We start from the raw sequence: 25032 nt of genomic DNA, 5'->3' as shown, positions 1-25032 counted from the left end.
AGAGAGGTTAAAATGCATATGTGATTATATTAAAACATTCCCTTTTAAACAAGCAGTTATCATCCTCAGCATAGTTGAATCTTCCAGGAATGATTTTAGGAGAGGAGAGAAGCATTTAGCAGCAGGCACCTGGCAACTGTGGGCCAGAGAAGTCCACACAACGCCCACAGAGGCCAGTGTCCCCAGAACACCCAAAAGAGTCCCCCTCACAAGAGGGAACATCACAAGACATAATGAACTCAAGCAAGATTTCAGCAATTTCTTTTCATCATGTCTCCTGGGTAGACTCCTCATGGTAAAATGAGCAGAGTATATAGTAAGACCCACATTCAGATCTGTTCAGTCATGAAGCTGATGGGAAAACTTTAAGTCTGCCACAGTGGATAGGTAAAATTTAGTTTGACTTGTTTTTAAAACAGAACTTTCCAAAATCACATTTTTTCCCAAAAAAGGAATGGAAGGAACAGAGCTGAAATCTCTGTCAGAATGAGATGGCCAGGGTGAAGCAGTATGGTGAGGACAGGTGGGGCTTTCTATAAGGAGAGCTAGCTTGGGTCAAAATAATATTAGAACTGTACCAAGGACCTACTGGTGAAGCACTGTGTAAACAGAAGGCAGGCTATGTTGTTGCTGTGCAGTTACTCCTATGAGGAAGTGAACTTGCTCCATTAGAATCTTTTACTAATTGATTTTATGAATATAGAAAGTAGAGTTTAGCTTTGTGGGAACTGAGCGTTAAATTCTACAATAAGAGCACTACTACAAAGCCACCAGCCTTACCCTTGGCACCTTGAGTGTTGCCCTGCTGCACTAGTGCCCCCACTGTAGCACTCTCCTATGCAGCTGGCCAGCTGGCTAAAGAGCCAAAATATTAAAACAGCAGCCAGCTAGCACCCCAGCCCCACCTTTGTTCTTCCCTTGCTGCATTTTTGGAGGAAAAAAGCAACTCCTTCCTGAACAACTGTCAACGGGTCACTGAGCAAACAAAACATCAACATCACCTCTTGAAGTTACCAGGGAAATGGTGGCAAGGCACCACAGCTGTTTGGCTACAGGGAGGAGAAATCTCAGAAGCAAAATTCCAGGATCCATGAGTTTTCCTGCCCATAGGAACAATCTGCCCTGCAGTTCCAGAGGCAGTGCTGCATCACCCTCTTTGCAGCATCTCTTCTGAAGAGGAGCTGAGCTGATAATTAATGGACTCAGCTTGGAAGCTTCTCAGGTCTATCCAAGCCCCGTGGGGTGCAGTGCTGATCTCAGACTGGGGCTCTTGTGTGAGGAAGAGCCTGAGTTAGGGAAAGAAACAGTGTGTACAGGTTTAAGTCCAGCTGGATTTAGTATCTTCAGAATTGGGACAGGGCCTAATTTGAATGTCTATCACTTCCTTCCATATGTCATCTCTCACTATGCAGACTTCATGACTTCAACATAAGCTATGACTATCCTCACCCTGCCTTCTGAAAGTTTTTCCCCTGATAAATAAATCTAGATATCTCAAAAGCATCCCAAATTCTTTGACATTTGAATAATACAAAGCTACAACAAAAGGAATGAGTTACAGGGGGACATCACAGGGAACTCTGGTTCATCAGCATGCATATTAAATAAATGCTCAATCTTATATTTATTAATTTAGCACAGGAAGACAGAGCCATGGAAGTAATAAACATGGTAAAGAAACATTTAATTACATACCTTCGGGAATGCATTGTCCAAGAACAAACTTATAACCTTTACAGCATTTTTTCCTAGAAGACAAAAAAAATGACGTTGATGATGAAATCAGTAAATTAAGAGTCCTATCCTTCACACAGAACCATAGAACTGGAATGAACCACTTAAATTCCTCAGAATCCACTCTCCCTATTTCAAGAGTCCAAACCATCTCCTACTGGTGTCTGTCTAGTTCCTGTTTGAAGAATGAAAGCTCATCATCTTCTTAGGCAAAGGGTTCTATAAACTTACTACTAGGAAGTTAAGTCTACTATTCTATGCCTTTCAATCTGTGATCACAAGAACAAATCGTAGTCCTTTTGCATGTATATAAGAACCTTTCCCATACCTGAGGAGAGTTATCATATCCTCCCTCCCCAATTTTCTATACTCCTTTACTTCAGTTCCCTGATCCTCTTCATTGTCCTTTGAATCAGTTCCAGCTGATCTGAATCCTTCTCAAAATATGGTGACCAGAACTGTACACAGACTGGAAGTGTTGAGATTATTGGGAAGTTATGATCCAGCCTAAAATTTCATTTGCTCTTTTTGCAGTTACATTATACTGCTGACTCATAGCTTATGATCCAAAATCACTTTCAGATGTACTGTTGTGCTAAGAGCTAGGTATGATTTATCTTAGACTTGTGTATTTGATTTATTTTACCTAAATGAATAACTGCATTTATCTCTGTTCATTTTATTCTGGCGTTCCCTGCCCAGTTTTTTAAACATTCAAAGATACTTTGAATATTATTTATGTCTTCCAAGGCATTAGTATTTATTTATCAGACTTATATAGCTGCCCATCATATATACAATAACCAGCTCACAGCAAGATCAGTAAAAGACAAAAAGATAAAATAACACCATACAACATCCACAGCATACTATTTCCACCAAACACTGTCTTCTAACCATACAGTAAGCATTTCCCACCTGTTCCTTCCTCAAAGAATTAAAATAAATAAAAAATTTGAGGAGCACATGGCTCAAAACTGAATGTTCTATCACCCATTCATTCTCTTTCTCCCGTTTGAGGAGATACGATTGATGAGCATTCTTTGAATGGGTCTTTCTGGCCAACTGCAGATTTAACTAGAGTAATGTAACTTAACATCCATGGACCTTTTCATAGGTAAATAGCAATGGCCCATTACTGAATGATCCCTGGGGTAAAACTCTAGTGCAACTCAACACATCAACAGTAGGGGTGGGGGGCAGTGCCATCCACAAGAGGGATCAAGTGTGTGGTCAGACTGAAGAAAACAACGAGATCCTGTGGGTTCTGCTGGAGCTAACAGAATGAATGATTCCAGAAACAGCCTGTTACTATTGTATAACTTTTTGACCCTAAGGAAAAAAAAACGTTTCTTAAGGCAGAGCATAAAAAATATGAATACTGGCTTTAAAAGTTTGAGATGTAGTCTTAAATTGCTAGAGGATATACACACCATTGGTACTAAGAAAGACGGCCTGACAAGGTTCACACATTACCTCGATAACCACGAGCTGCTAGATTTATGACATTTACAATATAAATGTAGTTTATATTGAAATTGCAGTTGTCAAAAGGCCTAGGAGGATAATCTATCTCTAACTGCCAGGCCTAGGATATTATAGTATATGCTAAGGCAGATCAGTGAAATTGTCAGCCTATTAACTGAAGCATCAACTTATTAAGATTCGGGGCAGAAGTTCCTTTACTTAGGAACATCATCTATGCTACTAAATAGAACATACAGGATAAGTTCTATAAAGCCAGTTTGGTCTAGTGGTTAAGGCAATGGGCTAGAAACCAGGAGACTGGGAATTCTAGTCCCACCTTAGGCCTGAAAGCCGGCTGGGTGACTTTGGGCCAGTCACTCTCTCTCAGCCCAAGAGTCAATCAGGTGTGGTATGAGAATTCTAGTCCCACCTTAGACCAGAAAGCCGGCTGGGTGACTTTGGGCCAGTCCCACTCTCTCAGCCCACAAGCCAATCAGGTGTGGTATGAGAATTCTAGTCCCACCTTAGACCAGAAAGCCGGCTGGGTGACTTTGGGCCAGTCACTCTCTCTCAGCCCACAAGCCAATCAGGTGTGGTATGAGAATTCTAGTCCCACCTTAGACCTGAAAGCCGGCTGGGTGACTTTGGGCCAGGCACTCTCTCTCAGCCCAAGAGCCACTCAGGCGTGGTATGAGAGTTCTAGTCCTGCCTTAGGCTTGAAAGCCGGCTGGGTGACTTTGGGCCGGCCTCTCTCTCTCAGCCCAACTCACCTCACAGGGTTGTTGTTGTGGGGAAGGAGTGACAGGTATGTTCCCCACCTTGAGTTATTTATATAACAATAAAGGTGGGATAGAAAATAAATAAATAAATAAAGTTCGCATGGCCATTGTTGGTTCCAAGGTTAAAATGCCCCATGGGGCTTCTCTGATGCCACCTTGTGTCCTGGGGCTTAGTTGGCAGCAATAGACAGGCAGGTCTGGGAAACAGCAGTGCTTTTAATTTTACATAATGCCTCAAATAAAGCTTTGCTCCCCCTATGAAGGGCATTTACACGGCAAACTGCACCGCTAAACCCTAATGCCAGCACTGCCCAAACCGCCATGCCACAAAATTGACGGAGACCCCCAAACTCTGTAATTATGGCAGCTGCCCAAGGCTTCATTGTACAAACGTAGTTCTAAATTTCAATAGGAATGGGATGCTCAAAACCTCCCTTTTGCAGGAAAGCCTAATAAAATCTCCTGAACATGATGAAGGATAATAGAAAGCTGGCTAAATGGAAAAAAACAGTGTCAGAAAAGTCAATGTTATCATTGAATGTTCATAATTTAAAGAAAGCAGAACATAAAACAGATGAGATTAACAACATATTCTAACTCCCATGGGGATTATTTAACATAACACGTGATCTTGCTTTTCTTGAGCGAGATTCTAAAAGATCTGAGGGTTTGCAACTAGCTCAAGATAGGAGCATGTTCCAGAAGTGGGGGGGGGGGGGGAGAGCCCATCTGTTTCTAATAATCTGCAGTCCAAAGCAACTGGTTTAATTTGCCAGGTTCTATTTGGCCTGGCATATCTTTGAGGAGCGGGCTGTGGGGCATAGCAACCTTTGAAATTATATATTTTTATGCACCATTTCAAAACGTCTGATAAGCAATGTATGCATTTTCTTCTGAATCATTAAAATTGGGAGCGCACTATACACTTTGCTTTGGTAAGTCTATATAGAAGTTGAAAGAGCAAGAAAACATGGGGATGTGGAAAGGTTTGTTTATTTATTGTTAACACTTATATACTCCTTCAGCCTATGACTCCAAACAGCATCCATTTAGTTCCTTCCCAGACTTCTTCAATTTCCAGTCCCTGTCAGCATATACGGTCATTGCGTACACTTGTCTAGATGTCAGTGGCTGATTTTGAGATCCCCCTGCTTTTTATGGCCCCATATATTTTCTGCTTCAGCAAATCTGGGATTCTCCTGCATATGGTACTGCCCTCTCTTTGTAAGTTGTATACAGACCCTTCAAGAAGCAATGAAGGTAGGCAGGTAGGTAGGTAGACAGATAGATATGCTAATCTCAGACCTGCTATCATTTTTCCCAGGAAGGACCAACATTCCCAAACTCTGGAAACGAAGTGTACAGTGATGATAAAAATAAATTGATCTCCAAACCCACAGATTATCTTTGAGCATCTCTATTAATTATTACTTAGTTGTTGAGGGTCTCTGTTAACTATTGATTTTGGCATGCTTCTTGAATAGAATGAAGTAAGCCCAAAGCAGATACTCATGCAAACATGTATTTATCACTGGTTTAATGAACTAAAGAGAGAGGGGCAGACAGACAATTCACAAGTGGACCCAAGACTGTATACTGTATGTGCCTGTGAAAGCATGACATTTACTCCATTTCTTCTTTGGAGTGCAGAATCAAGCAAAAATGGTGCAGAATTCCAGGGCCAACACAGGCTGATCTGTAGAAGTCAAAACAGAGCAGGGGATCATAGAGAGATGATCTGGAGCTCTGAGAAGCTGTTATTAATTAACCATGCAATTTTATGCAAACCTGTTCAGAAGTATTCAGGGTAGGATCAGCATGGTAAGATGAGCAGAGGATACAGAACTATACACATTCAAATCTCTATTCAGTCATGAAGCTGACTGGATGCCTTTAAGTCTGTCACTACAGACAGGCAAGAATTTGGCTTGACTCCTATACAAACCTATACAACCAGAAGCAAGGTTTAGAGTTGTGGAGGTATGGTTTCCAGAATGTTTTGCAGATGTGGTTAGAAAAACCAGATGCCAAAATAAGGATTGGCCTTCCCTCTTTTGCCTCTTAAAAAATAAAATGTAGACCCAACATAAAAATGATTGGGACAATTGTTTCTCCGGTTCTCTTAGCAGTGAAAGACCTTCAGTGAAGCTGAATGAGTCAATAAACACAAAAAGAATTACTACGCACAGAACATAATTAAAGTGTAAAAGGTGCTATCCCCCTTATTAAAAAAAGAAAGGGGATTCCCAGTGGGTTTGTTTATGGATGCTAAATATGATGATTAGTATCATTACAATTAACTTCCGGGGTTGGAGAAAAGATATCACCAAAGTCTTTAATACATCTTCAAGTCCTGCTTATGAATTTCCCAGAGATGAGAATGGCCAGCTCACAAGTTCATAAGCGTCATGATTTTCCCACTGGACAACAGCTCCGACTCTGACCAAGCTGTGCATGGCCAGTCAGATCAGAAAGAAATTTTGATAGCGATTAGACAGCTCATACTGTGGAAGGGTTTTGCTAAAAAAACAAAACCCCAAAATCTTGTGTATTTATTCACAATCACTTCCCTGATTCTACCAGCTGAACTAATTATTGCTTATTTGTACTGTTTTGCTCAACAGTAAAATATTGTTTTATATTATTACTAAGGGGCCATTTTGAGTTGTTTTGTTATAAGAAACAACCAAAAGAAAAGTGGTCTAACAAGTCTGCAAAGAAATCTTAAACCAATAATGGATCGTCCACAAACAATTCGGAAAGATTAGACCAGCTCTTGCAAAACTGTTAGCTAGACCACCAGCACAAACCACGAGTTAGGGGGAAGTCATGGAATGAGAAAGGAGGAGTCCTTTTACGCTTACTACTCTTGGAATGACAGGTGGCTTTGACACAGCTTGGAAGAGTTTGCAGGGCTGGTCCATTCTGCTTAAGAATGGTCTAGTTTGGTCTAGGGGTTAAGGCTCCAGGCTAGAAACCAGGAGACTGTGAGTTCTGGTCCTGCCTTAGGCCTGAAAGCCGGCTGGGTGACCTGGGGCCAGTCCCTCTCTCTCAGCCCAAGAGCCAATCAGGCGTAGTAGGAGAGTTCAAGTCCCGCCTTAGGCCTGAAAGCCGGCTGGGTGACCTTGGGCCAGTCCCTCTCTCTCAGCCCAAGAGCCAATCAGGCGTGGTAGGAGAGTTCAAGTCCCGCCTTAGGCCTGAAAGCCGGCTGGGTGACCTGGGGCCAGTCCCTCTCTCTCAGCCCAAGAGCCAATCAGGCGTAGTAGGAGAGTTCAAGTCCCGCCTTAGGCCTGAAAGCTGGCTGAGTGACCTTGGGCCAGTCCCTCTCTCTCAGCCCAACCCACTCACAGGGTTGTTGTTGTGGGGAAAATAGGAGGAGGAAGGAGTATTAGGTATGTTCGCAGCCTTGAGTTATTTATAAAAAAATAATAAAGGCGCAATTAAAAAATCTAAAAAAAAAAAGGATAAGGTAGTGCCCCACCTACCTCTCTTGCAGAAAACCTGGTTGCAAATTGTGCTTCAATGCAAGTGACTGGACTTCATCTTCCAATGTATCTGAGGGTCATAAGCAAGCTGAGGGGCAGAGGTGTATGTAGAGTCCTCTGGGCCCTAAGGCAGACCCCTCTGTTAGGGCTGCCCTTGGTGAGAAAGCTCGGATGCCAAGCGTCCACCAGGCTGTGACAATGGATGGCAGGCAGGGGAAGGAGAAGACGTGGGTCTCAGTTGATTCTTCTGCCCACCAGTCTGAGTGTGGAAAAGTCTCCCGTCACAGTCACAGTCCCTCAAAGTCTTCCTTCCGCCACTCTTCCTCCTCTCCACCCCTTCAAAATACAGCCATGCATATATATAAAAAACCCATGCCTTTTCCTCTCAGAAGAACCACCAAATCCATGTAACAATGGCCTCCTACCCACAGATGTAAAGCAAAAAGTTTAATTCAACTTCTGCTCAAATTGCACTTTAAAACAAATGACTCAAGGTTATTCCCCTTTCCAAATGTAGTTTTTAAGGCCTAAGTGTCAGCCCTTCGGGGTAGACCAGACTTGAAAACCAAAGTTATAAATACTAAAACTACTTTTGTTATAGGGTTATGGTAAGAGGATCTTGCAAGTCTGAAAGCGCTTCCCCCCTCCCTGCCTTTACCTACGAGAGAACTATGGAGGGTCAAACCTGAGATCTTTTCTCAAATTACATTTCTGCTTTGGACTCGGATTTCTTTTTTCTGACCATTGCCTTGGTTGTGGCTCTTCCTCCCGTTCCTCAAGGTTATTCTCACAGCCCATTACATCAAGTGCCCTGCTCTGTGCCTGAAGGTTCTTCTCACTGGGGTGGGCCATGGTGGGGCTGCAAAACTTTGAACAACCACTAGATACAAGCAAGAGCTCTTTGCTGCCACCTAGGGGTGATCTGAACTTTGCAGCTCAGGTGGTCATGCCTATCTTGTCTCCCTGATTCTCTCCTTCACTATCTGCACCACTATGTACATGCTGTGAGATAAACTGTGAGGCATCTGAGATGTGTCCTCCTTTCTTCCGCTGCCTTCCCACCCTGCAGCAGTACCTGCTCCCTGAAGTGACTGCTGTCTTAGACCCATCTTGCTGTGCCTCACCTTACCTCGCCTTGCCAGGCCTCAGCGTGGCCTGTCAGTTGAAAGCAAAGCACCACTCTGTTCTTCTGACATTTTTTATCCGTACATAGATCCAAGAGTGAGGATATTGCTGATAGGTGAACTGACCCTGTCATACTTTGTAATTTTCCCACCAAGTGAACTAGAAGAAGGCAGTGGCAAAAAGCTTCTTTACTGTTGCCAAGAAAACCACACAGATGTGAAGTCACTAGGAGGTGGTTCAGCTTAAAGGAGATTTAAACCTTACCACAAATTAATGGATGTTCTATGAGATTTTGAAGTAATACATTTAAAATGGAAGGACAGCTGGTCCAAATGTGTTTTTATTAATTCTCCAAAACGCACACACAGAGGACTTTCCAAAAAGACTAAAAGGTGAAACTCTTGCCAAGTGCTTTCAAACAGTGCCAGAACCATTCCTTAAAATGGTGTGATGTGATCCCATAATGTCAATTCCAGGAGCTGTATCAGGGGTATCCTTTTTTCCCTCAATACCCATAATTTTACACATATTGTTTGATCCTAATAAAGATATTACCTGACTGTGGATTTGGGAATTTTATTTATGTACAAAAACAGCTTACTTTGCTTCCTGTGATCCTTAAAGCACCCACCAAGGGCCAAATTTGCTGGAAGGCCCACATGGATTACCACTGACTCCATTTCAGCATGGCCTCCAGTTAAGAGCATTTGTATAACTGTGCACACGTCTCAAAGGCCATTAAAATCCTCCCCTATTCCACTATCTCCCGGTGCCAACAATTCAGAAGAAAAAGTCAGCGAAGCTATAAAAATGGCCAGCAGACTAACAGCTCTCAGCTATAAGATGTGACCTTTAGAAATGAACAAGAAAGGATCAAAACTTTGTAAAACACCCACCACTCTGCCATGCGTATTCTACAGTTTCAAAGATTAAGCTGGAGTACAAATCCTTCTTAATGAAGTTAGGCTGTCTGAAACTGGTGGGGTAGGGGTCGAAGAAAGGTTTTCCTTGTTTTGCAAACACTGGTCCTAATTAGACTGCCTTTTAAATGCATCTGTAAAGTTTTATCTTCTAGAAAAACAAAGGAAGGAGGAAAATAGTTCAAAGGTACTCAGGAAGGCCGCCTGCATCCCCACCACCACCTTCAACAACACAGCGTAGTGTAAAATGGAGACTTTTTTCATTATCAGAAGAGCATCTCGCTTACTGTCTGGAATGTAAGCAAATCTGAGCTGCTGCTGTGCAGTGACCTGTAGATGAACATTAGAATTGTTCATATAATCTGAAATCCTGTTTTGCATAACTCCACATGAAGCATAGGAAGATAACCCCCTATGGTTTCCCAATTGGATGCCTGTAGGTGTGCTGTCCTTCTTCAACACATCTGACCAGGAATTATGGGAATCGAAGTTACCATATCTGGCAGATACCTGGCTGGGAAGGGTAAGAGGTTAAAGCTATTTGCCTAAATTGGGTTCCTCACCCAACTCTTAAAGCAGGATCTCTCAACCTTGGCAACTTTAAGATGTGTGGGCTTCAACTCCCAGAATATTTAACAAAAACAATTATCCTCTAATGGGGTTTTTAATATTCATTTTATTTCTGTGGTTTTACTAATCAAGAATTATGACTATTTATATGTACTTTGATTTTTTTGGGTCAAAAACTTTAAATTGCATTTTAAAAATGTTTTGAAAGCAGCACTGGGAAACAATAGTTTCGAAAGGCAGCTTAGAATTTTTTTTAAAACAAGAAAATAAACATATCCATTAAAACTAAGCCAAACATTTACAAATAATGTGTAAATCCCCAGAACTGCAAGCAGAAAACTTTTGTAAGAGCTGCTATTTCCATACAAAACTCAGAACTAGAGAATAAGTGACTGACTACTATTTTTTAGTGGCAAATTGCACATAACTTCCATTATTCTTCTGGTTAGAAAAAGCCGATATTTTGAACCCAGGGGCATGGACTTTTTTCTCGTTCTTGAACTCCTGTAGGCTTGGCTTGATTGCATCAAGACAGGTCACGTTTCAAGAGCAACAAGGAAGATAATGTAGGAGTGCCTTGAAGTTAAATAACAGGCGTAATTCTAATTTGCAAGGTCTGACATGACCCCTGGCATTCCCACTGCCAATTACATTTCCACAAGCAATTTATCAAAATGACTGGTGGTGAAGCAGATTATCTGCAGTGATATTTTCCTGACAAAACCTGCTGTCAGACAAGCAGAGGCAAGCAGGATGGGCTTTATTTCACCAAATTATACAATTATACTTCCAAAATGACAGGCTAGCAGGCTGTTACTAATTTTTCCAAACATCAAGCAATGCATCCTTGTGATGGTAGTCTCAAGCAACTGTAAATTTAAGTTATCTTGTCTTTAAGTATATTCCTAAATTGTTTTAAATACCCAACAGAAATTTAACATATGCAAGTGACATGTTGGAAAACACATATTATCACCCAGGCACATGTATCAAGAAAATGTAAACAACTAACACTCCCCATGGCCATGCATTCAGTTTTGCACTACATTAGGGTGTGAAATTTCTCCTGTTATTCCTGGAATTGTAAACCTTCAAATAATAGGCAACACGTTGAACTTAAAACAGTAGCTAACGGACAATGGGCTTACCAACCAGCAAACAATCAAATAACTGACTGGCCACTTTGCTTTGGGATAACAAGAGGCTGACTTGGAGTAAACACTGGTCTTAAAGTTGAATTTGACTCCCAGTGTCTCTATGGACATGTCTGTATCATTTTTAGCACCATTTTAAAATCTTCTGGGGTGATTTTCCAGTGTAAAGGAAAGTAGCTATAACTTTGATGAAGGGAGGTAGGGGCTGTTAAGGAAGGAAAAACAACTCAGTTTTGAAAAAGTGGAAAGGGTGAGAAAGAAACTCAGATTAACTCCATCTGGATTCTGTATGGTTAAGATGGGTCAGAAAGAAACTCTGGCAGGCTTTCAAAATTCTCTTATTATACCCTACAACAATAATGTGGCATTAATGGAATCCTTGCCATTTTCCCTCCCTTAATAGCTTGTCCATTCCTTTGTCAAAGTTAGCTCTATATTCCTTTACACCCAGTGTAGCTATAGACCCAGTGTTCCCTTGAAGTCTCTGATCTAAAGACTCAGCTCAGTTTGGCTTCTGAACCCAAAGTTAGCTGGGTGCTGCTCTGCAAGCTCATTTAATTGCTCTTACCAGTTGAAATTCCTATTTTGTATTATACTGTCCACTCTTTTGCTAACTTAAATGACACATCTATCATTAGCAAGCAACATAAATATTCGTATTCATATAGATTCTTGGATCTGGACGTATGTATTTTATTTTTTTATTTATTATTCACATTTCTATTACTGCCCATCTCCCTCTAAAAGGAGGGGTTTGATCTTGCAGAATTTTAGCTGCAGTGTCTTAAAAAACATAAATATATTTTTGAGTAAATTCATGACTATTCAGTGTTTTGGCAGGTTGCTGGGAAAGCCTTTGGCCCAGGAGAGATCAGAAAAGTCACACACCAGGCATTTCTATAAAAATAATTTATTTACAGAAAGCAAAACGTATTTAAAAGGCTTCTGCATTCTTTCAGGCTCTCAGAAAAGCTACATGCCTACACAGAAGGGAAACAGAAACTAAAACAAGTCCAGGCAAGTTGTTTCCCCCCAGGTGCAAAAATCAACATCTGAAAAGGGGACAGTTGAATTCAACCTCTGCACCCGGCCAAAATGATTAGTTACCATAGTAACCTTAATCTGTAGTTGAAAACATTAACACTCCCCTTTTTATACTACAGAATAAGATGCAAACCAATTTGCTTTGACAACTCTCTTTTTCCATTCACATTATTTTATCATTATCTCCCCTTTGGTTTAACAGAAAGCTACCATCCTTCTTCCTGTGTATTTCTAAACCTAGGTTGTTATAATTCCAAGGCTTTTTAATGTGAAATGGCTTTTCATGCAGGCTTCAAAATCAAGCCTTTGTTTTTCTGTTGGTGTGAACAGCAGCAAATCATCAACATAAATGCACAGATACATACAGCCTTGTCTTTCTTCATATATACACATGGATCTGCTTTCCTTTTTCAAAACCAAAATTCTGCAGTTTTTCATCTAATTTTTGGTTCCAGGATCTAGCAGCTTGTTTTAACCCATAGATTGACTTCTGCGGTTCACAGACTAGATTCTCCCCTTTTTCATAGCCAGGGGGTTGCTGCATGTATAATTTGTGATCTAAATCTCCATAGAGAAATGCAGTTTGAATGGCATAGTGGTGAACTGACATTCCTTTCAGTGCAGCAACTTTTAACAGTAATCTAATTGATTCACCTTTAGTAACTGGCGCAAAAGTCTTGTCAAAGTCTAAATCTTTCCTTTGAGTGAACCCTTTTGCAACTAACCTTGCTTTATATTTTTGGATTTTGCCATCAGCATCCCTTTTCAGTTTGAAAACCCACCTACAACCTAAACAGCATTCATTGGGAGGTAGATTTACCAGTATCCATGTTTTATTTTCTTTCAAGGATGCTAATTCCTGTTGCATGGCAGAATGCCAATTCTGTGCAATCTCAGGTGGTAAAGCATTCACTTGTTCTAAAGACTCAGGTTCTGTGAATATGTGAAAAGCCTTTACTGTTTCAGCCTGAAAACATGATGGAGGAACGCCTTTATTACTCCTCTGAGATCTGCGAGGTAATACAGGGCTTAAATTTTGACTCCTATCACTTTCCTGAAGCATCTGTCTCATCAGACAGATCTTCAGTTTGCTTTTCTGGTTTAATGTCCTCATCAGGCAAAAGATCACCATCAGCAAGTCCTTGCTGTTCTCTTGTGGTGGTCAGATCAACTGGAGAGCTAGAGTTTAATCTCCCCCAGTTTTGTTCAGCAAAAGAAGCGCTTTTGCTAAGTATTAATTTCTCTCCCGTTATGAACCTGTAGCTCCTTTGGCTTTGTTCATAGCCAACAAAGATGGCTTTCTTTGTTGTGGGGCCTCCTTTCCTTCTCTGTTGTTTTGGAATATGAATCCATGCAGTGCTACCAAACACTCTAAGATGGTTAACCTTTGGTTTCACACCATAAAACAAATGGAACGGAGTGTCCTGAATCACAAGAGTTATACAATCTGTTTTGTACATAACAGGCAGTAGATATTGCCTCTCCCCAATACTTAAAAGATAAATGTGAATCTTTCAGCATGCATTCCATCACATTTTGCAAGGTTCTGCCCTTTCTTTTAGCAACACCATTTTGCTGAGGGGTGTAAGGGTTAGAAAGAATTTGTTCTATCCCCTTTTCCACTAGGAACCTTTTGAATTTGTGAGAAAGGTACTCTCCTCCTCTATCACACTGGAGTGCAGATACAGGCCTAGGGAATTTTCCATTAGCCCATGTCACAAAACTTTTAAATTTCTCAAATGCCTCATCTTTGTGTTTTAAGATGTAGATAAATGTGTATCTTGAGAAATCATCAATGATGGTCATTGCATACCTTGCTTGTCCAAGACTTGGAGCAAAAGGACCAATTGTCATGTTCTCCGTTTCAATGTTTTCCATACATCGTAACGCTTCACATGTCACTCTGTTGCTCCGTGTTTCCCTCTTGGAAATTTCCAGCCCTGCGAGGCTGTAATCTCTGGAATGCATGTTTGGGTTGGTGTCTTTCTTCAAGGTTACTTTCCCAGGCCGGGTTATGACCCTGGGTAGCATCTGGCATGGGGTGGTTGTTACGATGGGACGCAGGGCGGAGTTGGACTGAAGCAACAGTATTTGATTTGTATTTCGCGCGCTTTTGCTTTATTCTCAGCTTTGTCTGTATCTGCACACTATTCCTTTAATAAATCAGTTATCTTAAGCCCGGGCTTGTGAGACTGAGTATATTGGAGTAGGCAACCATTACACCAATAATGTCAGAGTGTACAATTTCCAAAGGTCTAGTTGTAACTCTGTCACTGTGCTTACTCACAGGAGCTTTTAGTGTTTTGCATTCTTTGCAAACTACACAGTCTAAGTATTTGTCACAGGGTTTTATCTTTAGGTCAGCACACAGCTGTGGCATTTGTGCTATATACTTGAAATTAGCATGACCAAATCTCCTGTGCATCAGGTGTACACATTGGTCATGATATGGCGTGTTGCCAACTGCAGCCTTGCAGCTTGACTTTCTTGCATTTTGCACAATGTACAAGGAGTCTTTTAATATACCAGTAGCACACAATCTTCCATTTTTACGTACCTCACAACCATTTTTCTTAAATGTTATAATATACCCTGTTGCAGCCAATTGTGCCACAGATAAAAGGTTTGATTGTAAATTTGGCACATACAACACACCTTTTACAGTTTCTCCCAAGCAGGATAAATACAAGTCACCTTGTCCCATAATTTTGGTCACAGACCCATCAGCCAAAGATACACTTTGTCTTTCAGTTTTAGACAGTGACACAAAAGAGCTTTTACAATTACATAAATGACAACTGGCCCCAGAATCTAACACCCATACATCAGAATTACCCTCCTCAGCAACCTGTGCAATTTGGGTTGTCAGAAGAGCCTTCTTCTGTGTTGCCCTTGTGTTCTTCTTCTCTGTCTTTCTATGCTTGGGTCTCAAGGCACAGTCTTTCTGCAAATGTCCAGCTGAACCACAGGTGAAGCATCGCTGGCTGGCTAGCGCTGTGGCCTCAGCTTCCTTTCCCTTCTTTTCCCTTGTTTTCTGGTATTGCAGCTTTGCAGAAGAGATGGGGGGGGGATCTTTCCTCTCTCTTCTCCCATTCAGCGAGTAAGTGCTGTGTAACATACGATGGGGTGAGGTCTGTTTCAGGCATAGCCTCCAGGGTACAAATCAGCGTGTCCCACGTTGCATTTAGTGAGGACAGGAGGATATAGGATTTTGTGAGAGGTGTAAATTCCATTCCTCTCTCCTGCAACTCAACAAACAGCTGCTGAATATAATGCAGGTGCTCAGGAAGTCTATCTCCTTCTGCAAGGTAGGCTTTGTACAGCTTTTTTGTCAGGGTAACTTTACTCCCTGCTGTTGCCTTTACATATAAGTCTCTCAAAGCGTCCCAAAGTTGCTTTGCAGACTGCATGCCTCGCACGTGGACTAGCTGATTGTCCTCAACTCCCAGGATAATGGTGGCTCTAGCCCGCTCATCCTGTCTCAGCCATTCAGCACTGGGATTTTGGGGGGGTTGCTCACCAATTGGCAGCCAAAGATTCTCTCTGTGAAGATACATCTCCATCTTCAGGGCCCAATTCAAATAGTTGGTCTCTGATAGGCGCTCCAGAGGCATCGCTGAGGGCTGGGAGGTAGCCATGGCTTCTTCCTTCTTTTGCAAGTCACCTCAGCTGGCTTCTTTGTCCTGAAGACCGGCAGTTGCTGGAAAAATCTCCAGGTGGCTCCAAAGAAAATCTTCACAGGTCTTTGCTTCCTGCCTTTAAATTGTGCATGAGGTGTGGAGCTGATCTCTCTATTCCCTCTGGGTTTTACTGGGCTTACTGGGCTGTTTACTGGGCCCATAACCTTTTGGCAGGTTGCTGGGAAAGCCTTTGGCCCAGGAGAGATCAGAAAAGTCACACATCAGGCATTTCTATAAAAATAATTTATTTACAGAAAGCAAAACATATTTAAAAGGCTTCTGCATTCTTGCAGGCTCTCAGAGCAGCTACATGCCTACACAGAAGGGAAACAGAAACTAAAACAAGTCCAGGCAAGTTGCACCCCCAGGTGCAAAAATGAACATCTGAAAAGGGGACAGTTGAATTCAACCTCTGCACCCGGCCAAAATGATTAGTTACCATAGTAACCTTAATCTGTAGTAGAAAACATTAACACAGTGAACCAGTAAGTCACAAAAATGTTTATTTTATCCAAGCATCAACAATTCCTACTGAGGCCTTTGTCTCTGCCAAAACCTTATATGGACAAATAATAACCATCTATGTTCGCAAATAACCCAGAGGCTGGTAGGAGTTCAGTAATAATTCATCTACACACACAAAAAAAGGGGGGGGGAGGGAAGGGAAGGGAAGGGAAGTGAAAAAAAGAGTAAAAAAAAAGAGCATTCCATAAATGAAAGGATATCATGTGATACAATTTAATACTATTTTTCACCATCATTTACCACAGTGGTATGCTAGTTACCTACCTACCCTAAAAACTAAAGATCTCTGCATAAATCATTAGAACAATAATTATATTAAGGTGACAAGGTTAGGAAGACATTTCCAAGCTTAACAATGCAGTTGGATCAATGGAAAACTGCAACACGTACCTATTTCTATACATTAGTGTATCCAAAAGATAGGGTTAGAAAGCTAATTTCTCTGTATTAACATAATAAAATTATTTTGGTCTACATAAAATCAAGACTACTTTCTCCTTCCAGTCATATATAATCATCTATTACTAGTATAACCCAAATCTGGTGCACTAAAGTTCTGTTGGACTACAAGTCCCAGAATTCCTAGCCAGTTGCAGTAATACATCCCTTGAATGTACTAATTGAAGAAAGGAGCCATAAATTTTTGAACAAGCTTCTAGCAACCTGCAATATAAGACGGGTGATGTGTTTGGTTGAAAGGTTATTCTCTTTGCAGCTCTCGAATAGGGAATAACCCCCACCCTTTAAAAAAAAAACCTCTTTATTCTCATGACCTGAATGTAACCAGCAGCATTCAGAGAAGGACAATGGCAAGGATCAGGAGAGTTGAAACTGAAGATAGACTGGAAGGAGTTGGGTATGTGTAGTCATAAAAGTACTCTTCAAAGATCTAAAAAGATGTTGCATTGATGTCTCAGAAGAAGACCTGCTCTGTCTCATTTCAGAAAGCAGGAATGATGGATTTAAGTTAAAGCTTCTTAACAGTAAGAGCAATTAAACCGTGGAACCAACTGCCAGGGAGATGATGGGCTCCCTTTCACTGGATTCCCTCAAGCAAAGGCTGGACAGCCATCTGTCAGGTGATGCTTGAATTTTGAGTCCTGCACTGATCTGGAGGTTGGACCTGATATTCTAAATGGCTCCTTTCAATTCTGCAATGCTATAAACTATGCCTTCACTGGCTATCATAATTAACTTACAGAATTTCTGTGGATGACAAAATGAACAGAATGCTGATAAGATTTGCAGATGACCACAAACTGAGTATTCTATACTTCTGCTCATTCTCAAAAAGGCAACAATAAAATTCAAAGTAGTCTTGATGTGTTACACAAATGGGCAGAAAATATCTTAAAAGCAATTTAACAGGGAGAAGTGCAAAGTTCACGTTGGAAACAAAATTCAGTGCACAGGTATAGGGAGAATCTTGTGCGAAACATGTTGGAATAGTAATTACAAAGTCAATATAAGGCAACAATGCAATCTGGCTGCAAGAAGGGCAAATGCTATTTTAGGCTGTAACAGAAGCATCATTTCCAAATCCCAAGAACTACTCATTCGACTATATTCTGCTTTGGTCTGAAGAACTATGTACAGTTCTGGGTACCACACACTTTAAGAAGGGTGAATCTTCTTAAAAATAAATTGGAAGAGATTCAAAGAAGGGCAACAGAGATGATCAGGAGACTATGAAGGGCCTATGAAGAGAGGCTGAAAAACCTGGATATGTTTAGCTATGAGAAAGAATGATCAGGGTGCAATATGTCAGCACTCTTCAAATACTTAAAAAGGATGTCCCTTAGACTTGTTCTCTCTCATCCCAATATAGAAGACATGGAATAATGGATGTAAGTTACAGGAGGGCAAATTTCAATTGAATGTTAGAAAAAAACTTCCTAAGGGTGAGAGCAGTTTGGCAGTGGAACCAATTATGCAGAGAGATGGTGGGGTCTCTTTCACTGGATGTCTTCAAGCGGAGGCTAGACATCCATATGTCTGGAAAGCTTTCATCTGATTTCCTGCACTGAGTCAAAGGTTGGCCTAAATCACCCCTTCAACTTCAGGATTCTATAATTCCAAAATAAGCATAAGGGAAATTTATACGCATTGAATAACTAAACAGATTAAAAACTACCAAAGAGGCAACAATGATTCAGATGATAAAAGAGCTCAGCAGCACACAAGCACACTTCAGTGGACTGAGTTCAGAAGCCTTAGTAGAGGAACACTGCCAGAAACCCAACTGGGAATTTGTATTTCCAAATAACAGATTTTGATTTGGATAAGAAAGGAATCTATTCCTTGCCCATCCCTAACTGCTATCACATTTAATGTTTGATATTTACATTCTCTTCAGCAAAGGATCGTTACCTTGTCGTGGTGCTGGAGCTTGAGCACCTCAATGATGCCATGAGCTAAACCGTGAAGGGCCACCCAAGACGGGAAGGTCATGACAGAGAGGTCAGACTAAATGCGATCCCTGGGGAAGGTAATGGCAACCCACCCCAGTATTCTTGCCGTGAAAACTCAATGGATCAGTACAACCAGAGATATGTCGGTATACCATCGGAAGATGAGACCCCCAGGTCGGAAGATGGTCAAAATGCTACTGGGGAGGAACAGAGGATGAGCTCAACTAGCCCCAGACGTGATGACGCAGCTAGCTCAAAGCCGAAAGGATGGCTAGCGGCCGACGGTGCTGGTGGTGAACGGCGAATCCGATGTTCTAAGGATCAACACACCATTGGAACCTGGAATGTAAGATCTATGAGCCAGGGCAAATTGGATGTGGTTATTGGTGAGATGTCAAGATTAAAGATAGACATTCTGGGCATCAGTGAACTGAAATGGACTGGAATGGGCCACTTCACATCAGATGACCACCAGATCTACTACTGTGGACAAGAGGACCACAGAAGAAATGGAGTAGCCTTCATAATTAATAGTAAAGTGGCTAAAGCAGTGCTTGGATACAATCCAAAAAACGATAGAATGATCTGAATTCGAATTCAGGGCAAGCCATCTAACATCACAGTGATCCAAATATACGCCCCAACCACAGATGCTGAAGAAGCTGAAGTAGAGCGGTTCTATGAGGATCTGCAGCACCTACTGGACAACACGCCTAAAAGAGATGTTATTTTCATCACCGGAGACTGGAATGCTAAGGTGGGCAGTCAAATGACACCTGGAATTACAGGTAAGCATGGCCTGGGTGAACAAAACGAAGCAGGACATAGGCTGATAGAATTTTGCCAAGACAATTCAATGTGCATAACAAACACTCTCTTCCAGCAACCTAAGAGACGGCTTTATACATGGACAACACCGAAACCAGATGGACAACACTGAAACCAGATGGACAACACCGAAACCAGATTGACTACATCTTTTGCAGCCAAAGGTGGCGGACATCTATACAGTCGGTAAAAACAAGACCTGGAGCTGACTGTAGTTCAGATCACGAACTTCTTCTTGCACAATTTAGGATCAGACTAAAGAGATTAGGGAAAACCCACAGATCAGCTAGATATGAGCTCACTAATATTCCTAAGGAATATGCAGTGGAGGTGAAGAATAGATTTGAGGGACTGGACTTAGTAGATAGGGTCCCAGAAGAACTATGGACAGAAGTCCGCAACATTGTTCAAGAGGTGGTAACAAAATACATCCCAAAGAAAGAGAAAACCAAGAAGGCAAAATGGCTGTCTGCTGAGACACTAGAAGTAGCCCAAGAAAGATGGAAAGCAAAAGGCAACAGTGATAGGGGGAGATATGCCCAATTAAATGCAAAATTCCAGAGGTTAGCCAGAAGAGATAAGCAATTATTTTTAAACAAGCAATGTGCGGAAGTGGAAGAAGACAATAGAATAGGAAGGACAAGAGACCTCTTCCAGAAAATTAGAAACATCGGAAGTAAATTCCAGGCAAAAATGGGTATGATCAAAAACAAAGATGGCAAGGACCTAACAGAAGAAGAAGAGATCAAGAAAAGGTGGCAAGAATATACGGAAGACCTGTATAGGAAGGATAACAATATTGGGGATAGCTTTGATGGTGTGGTCAGTGAGCTAGAGCCAGACATCCTGAAGAGTGAGGTTGAATGGGCCTTAAGAAGCATTACTAATAACAAGGCAGTAGGAGACGATGGCATTCCAGCTGAACTGTTCAAAATCTTGCAAGATGATGCTGTCAAGGTAATGCATGCTATATGCCAGCAAATTTGGAAAACACAAGAATGGCCATCAGACTGGAAAAAATCAACTTATATCCCCATACCAAAAAAGGGAAACACTAAAGAATGTTCAAACTATCGAACAGTGGCACTCATTTCACATGCCAGTAAGGTAATGCTCAAGATCCTGCAAGGTAGACTTCAGCAATTCATGGAGTAAGAATTGCCAGATGTACAAGCTGGGTTTAGAAAAGGCAGAGGAAATAGGGACCAAATTGCCAATATCCACTGGATAATGGAAAAAGCCAGGGAGTTTCAGAAAAACATCTATTTCTGTTTTATTGACTATTCTAAAGCCTTTGACTGTGTGGACCAGAACAAATTGTGGCAAGTTCTTAGTGGTATGGGGATACCAAGTCATCTTGTCTGCCTCCTGAAGAATCTGTATAACGACCAAGTAGCAACAGTAAGAAAAGACCACGGAACAACAGACTGGTTTAAGATTGGGAAAGGAGTACGGCACGGCTGTATACTCTCACCCTACCTATTCAACTTGTATGCAGAACACATCATGCGACATGCTGGGCTTGACGAATCCAAGGCTGGAGTTAAAATCGCTGGAAGAAACATTAACAATCTCAGATATGCAGATGATACCACTTTGATGGCTGAAAGCAAAGAGGAACTGAGGAGCCTTATGATGAAGGTGAAAGAAGAAAGTGCAAAAGCTGGCTTGCAGCTAAACCTCAAAAAAACCAAGATTATGGCAACCAGCTTGATTGATAATTGGCAAATAGAGGGAGAAAATGTAGAAGCAGTGAAAGACTTTGTATTTCTAGGTGCGAAGATTACTGCAGATGCTGACTGCAGTCAGGAAATCAGAAGACGCTTAATCCTTGGGAGAAGAGCAATGACAAATCTCGATCAAATAGTTAAGAGCAGAGACATCACACTGACAAGAAAGGTCCGCATAGTTAAAGCAATGGTGTTCCCTGTAGTAATATATGGCTGCGAGAGCTGGACCATAAGGAAGGCTGAGAGAAGGAAGATTGATGCTTTTGAACTGTGGTGTTGGAGGAAAATTCTGAGAGTGTCTTGGACTGCAAGAAGATCAAACCAGTCCATCCTCCAGGAAATAAAGCCAGACTGCTCACTTGAGGGAATGATATTAAAGGCAAAACTGAAATACTTTGGCCACATCATGAGAAGACAGGACACCCTGGAGAAGATGCTGATGCTAGGGAGAGTGGAGGGCAAAAGGAAGAGGGGCCGACCAAGGGCAAGTGGATGGATGATAGTCTCGAGGTGACGGACTCGTCCCTGGGGGAGCTGGGGGTGTTGAGAACCGACAGGAAGCTCTGGCGTGGGCTGGTCCATGAAGTCACGAAGAGTCGGAAGCGACTAAACGAATAAACAACAACAACAAGCTATATGAATATGTAACTAAAGATGGTTTCCATTTAAATACAGTTTTATATATTTGCTCCTGTATCTTTAGCACAATCTAGCCAGGAAAAATTGATGAATTGATTTTTTTTTTTAGCAGTGCTTCTTCCAGAGGTATCAAAATATCAGATGTACCATAAGAGTATTAGCAACCAAAGCCATAAATAGATTCAGCAGAGTGGTGTCCTTCCATTTCAATACACTTTTAAGAATATAGACTTGCCTGCTGGCAGCTGGGATTCTGGAAAATTTAGTACTGTCCACTGAAGGTTTCTCCTTCAACATATAACTCTGTGTATGCATCTTCTCTCAATATACCTTTTTGCATATTAGTATATGAAGCATACAATGTTTAGTATTACTCTACTTACCCTTTCCATAAAACATATATGTTATGCTAAATAATATTAAGCATAAAGGTAAAGCTAGAATCTCATTCAAACTGATTGACACATCCACATACGTTTCTTGACATCTGTATAGAAGTGTTTGCCATTTGCATTTTTCAATAAGCTTTTTCAAATTCTCAGTCTCATCTGGAATTCCCAAGAGGTCTGTTGTCTAAGTACTAAGCAGCTCTGGTCTGCTTAGCTTCCAAGCCCAAAGTTAGCCAGCAGCTGCTACCTGCTGAGACAGATTGTAAATATATGCTTGTTCTAATATTTTGCATATTTGGAATAATAATATTACATCTTCAATGCCTTATTAAAGGTTTTCACATTGCCTGAACTTTTTAAATGTTTAAACTTTTTAAACTTCCTTTTTGTTTAGCATTTACTTCTAATATTTTCAGGCTGTTCTATATCAAGATGTTTTCAAGGTGGCAAGGCAGAAACAGTAACTTAACAGAGATTTTGTATCATACTAATACAGTAAGAGGCTGAAGCACATGTAAAGCGATGTGAAATGAAGTTATGTCTTTGCCCAACTCTGAAAAGACCCCATAATATATACTAGCCAAGTTTCTTAGTATGGCACATTTCGTATCTGGTGCGTCACATCCTTTCCTTTGTAACCCACCCACTGCAACCCATTAATGGATCCTCTGGATCCATTAACTACTAACTTCTAAGCGTTATGAAGTATCTGTTTAGGAAGTTATATATGAAAAAAATTGGTCCTTCAGACTTTGTCCCATGCTATGAAGGCCCTCCAAATATAAAATTAGCTTCTTTGAATATGGGCCCAATAGTGAAGCATTGTCATATGTTAATGTTCTTACTGAGCCATCAATCTCACAATCATATTGTTCTCAGCTAAATGATGTTTCTCGACCATTTTCAAAGGGAGGTCCATGCATGATTTAAGATGACCAGATCTAAAACAGAAATTCTTAGAGATATGAATAAAGGGCGGGGAGGGGGGGAGGAGGAAGAGGGAGTGAGAGAGAGAGAGAAGAAACAAATGTTCTTTCCACTGTCTTCCAAGTCCCAATTAGTCTCCAAGCCAACTTTCTTTCCAAGAGTGTAAATCGAATGTCTTGACATTGGCACACTATCAGATATTTGTCTAAATAAAGGTGAGCCAGAATCCAAACTATTTACTATACATCTGCTCAGATTCTCCTGGAATTTTTAACCTTCCATGACTCTTGATTAGGGACTCTAATTTCACAAAAAATGCATGCTACATAGAAAACTATAAATTCATTTTCCTAACAAATGGAGTGCCAAAGTAGGAATTCAGAGCATTAAACAGCTCTTTGCTTGGTCAACGGAATTCAATAGCAACAAGTCATTGATGGGTTGTCAGATTTACTGAGTCTATTCCAGTCTAGCTAAATGCAGCACTTTTCATCAGCAAGACCACAAAAGTGCTGTACAAACACCAATAAAAATCAAATCACACAGTGCATGCACACACATGAACGTGATACAGGGACATGCAAAAAACAACAACACATGGATTTAATAAATGTGCAAGAGAAAGTATAATTTTGGCAATGTCCCAAATAAGTTAAAAAGTCAGAAAAAAACGGAATCAAATGACAGTATCTAAAGTTATTGAGAATTACTATTATTTTAATAATAGTGGACAGGTACTGTTATACATATGGCTACAAGTTTATAATCTACACTATATAATAGACACAACTAAGGAAGAGATGAAAAGCAGAGAAAGAGATAAACAAAAAGGACATATTGTTATTGCAAATAATGATGAATACTGCAGGCTGCAATACATAGAAGCTTAGAGCATAATGTATTTATTAATCTTTAAGATTCCATAAGTATTTTAAAAGTGACTTGAGAATCTAAGGGAACTTTGTCATAATTTAGAACGGATGAACAAGGTCAGGAAAAGGTGACAAGCCCTCGCTTGCGTGTGATTAGAGGTCTCTCAAAAGCTCTTTTGTAGCTCTTGCAGATGTTGATGCTGTTGTTTTGCCTTCCCATTCCCTCAGCTGGAAAAGGAGGAAGAGAAGAGACAGATGCTCAATAGAAATCCAGTTGTTCTTTCTCCGTATTTCTGTTTCACTGTTTTAGGGAAGGGCATTATGAAAGCACACAATTCTGAAATGAGTTGGTAGTGTGCTGATTTAATAAAAATGAGAGGGGTGGGGAGAACGAAAAGGAGAAAAATGAGCAAGAATTGTATGAGCGGACAAATGTTTATTCTCAGCCCAGACAAATGTTAATTACTCATGGGGATGAAAGCAACATATGCTGCAGATATAAGACTGATTTTTCTTCCCCCTACGAACAGCTCCTGATACTGATGATACCATGGAGATACTATCTTCGGGAGATAATGCAATGGAGAATTATGAACTCTTGCTACACTGCAGTGGCTAAGCCAAGTTTATATTTAGATATGTTCAACTCTTGGTTGTTGCAAGCAGCTCAGGGAATGCATGGTGAGGTGTTGCTACAGGAGGAGGTAAGAGTACAATTATCTTAATAAAATGAGTGTGATATCTGACTTGAAA

At 40.9% G+C, this 25032-nt stretch overlaps 1 protein-coding gene across 2 annotated transcripts in view; it reads right to left on the bottom strand.

Moving 5' to 3' along the window:
• CCBE1 (collagen and calcium binding EGF domains 1) overlaps nt 1-25032 on the bottom strand; it is a 172841-nt gene that overhangs the window by 32346 nt on the left and 115463 nt on the right. For both annotated transcript variants that reach the window (XM_063295778.1, XM_063295779.1), the window contains exon 3: nt 1696-1748. In XM_063295778.1, the coding sequence (XP_063151848.1) occupies nt 1696-1748 (53 nt within the window). The remainder of the gene's footprint in view (nt 1-1695; nt 1749-25032) is intronic.

Source organism: Candoia aspera, chromosome 2 (genome assembly GCF_035149785.1).
Source record: "Candoia aspera isolate rCanAsp1 chromosome 2, rCanAsp1.hap2, whole genome shotgun sequence".
Lineage (NCBI taxonomy): Eukaryota > Metazoa > Chordata > Lepidosauria > Squamata > Boidae > Candoia > Candoia aspera.
Note: the sequence above shows the minus strand (reverse complement) of the source record. Positions and strands in the feature narration are given on the sequence as shown.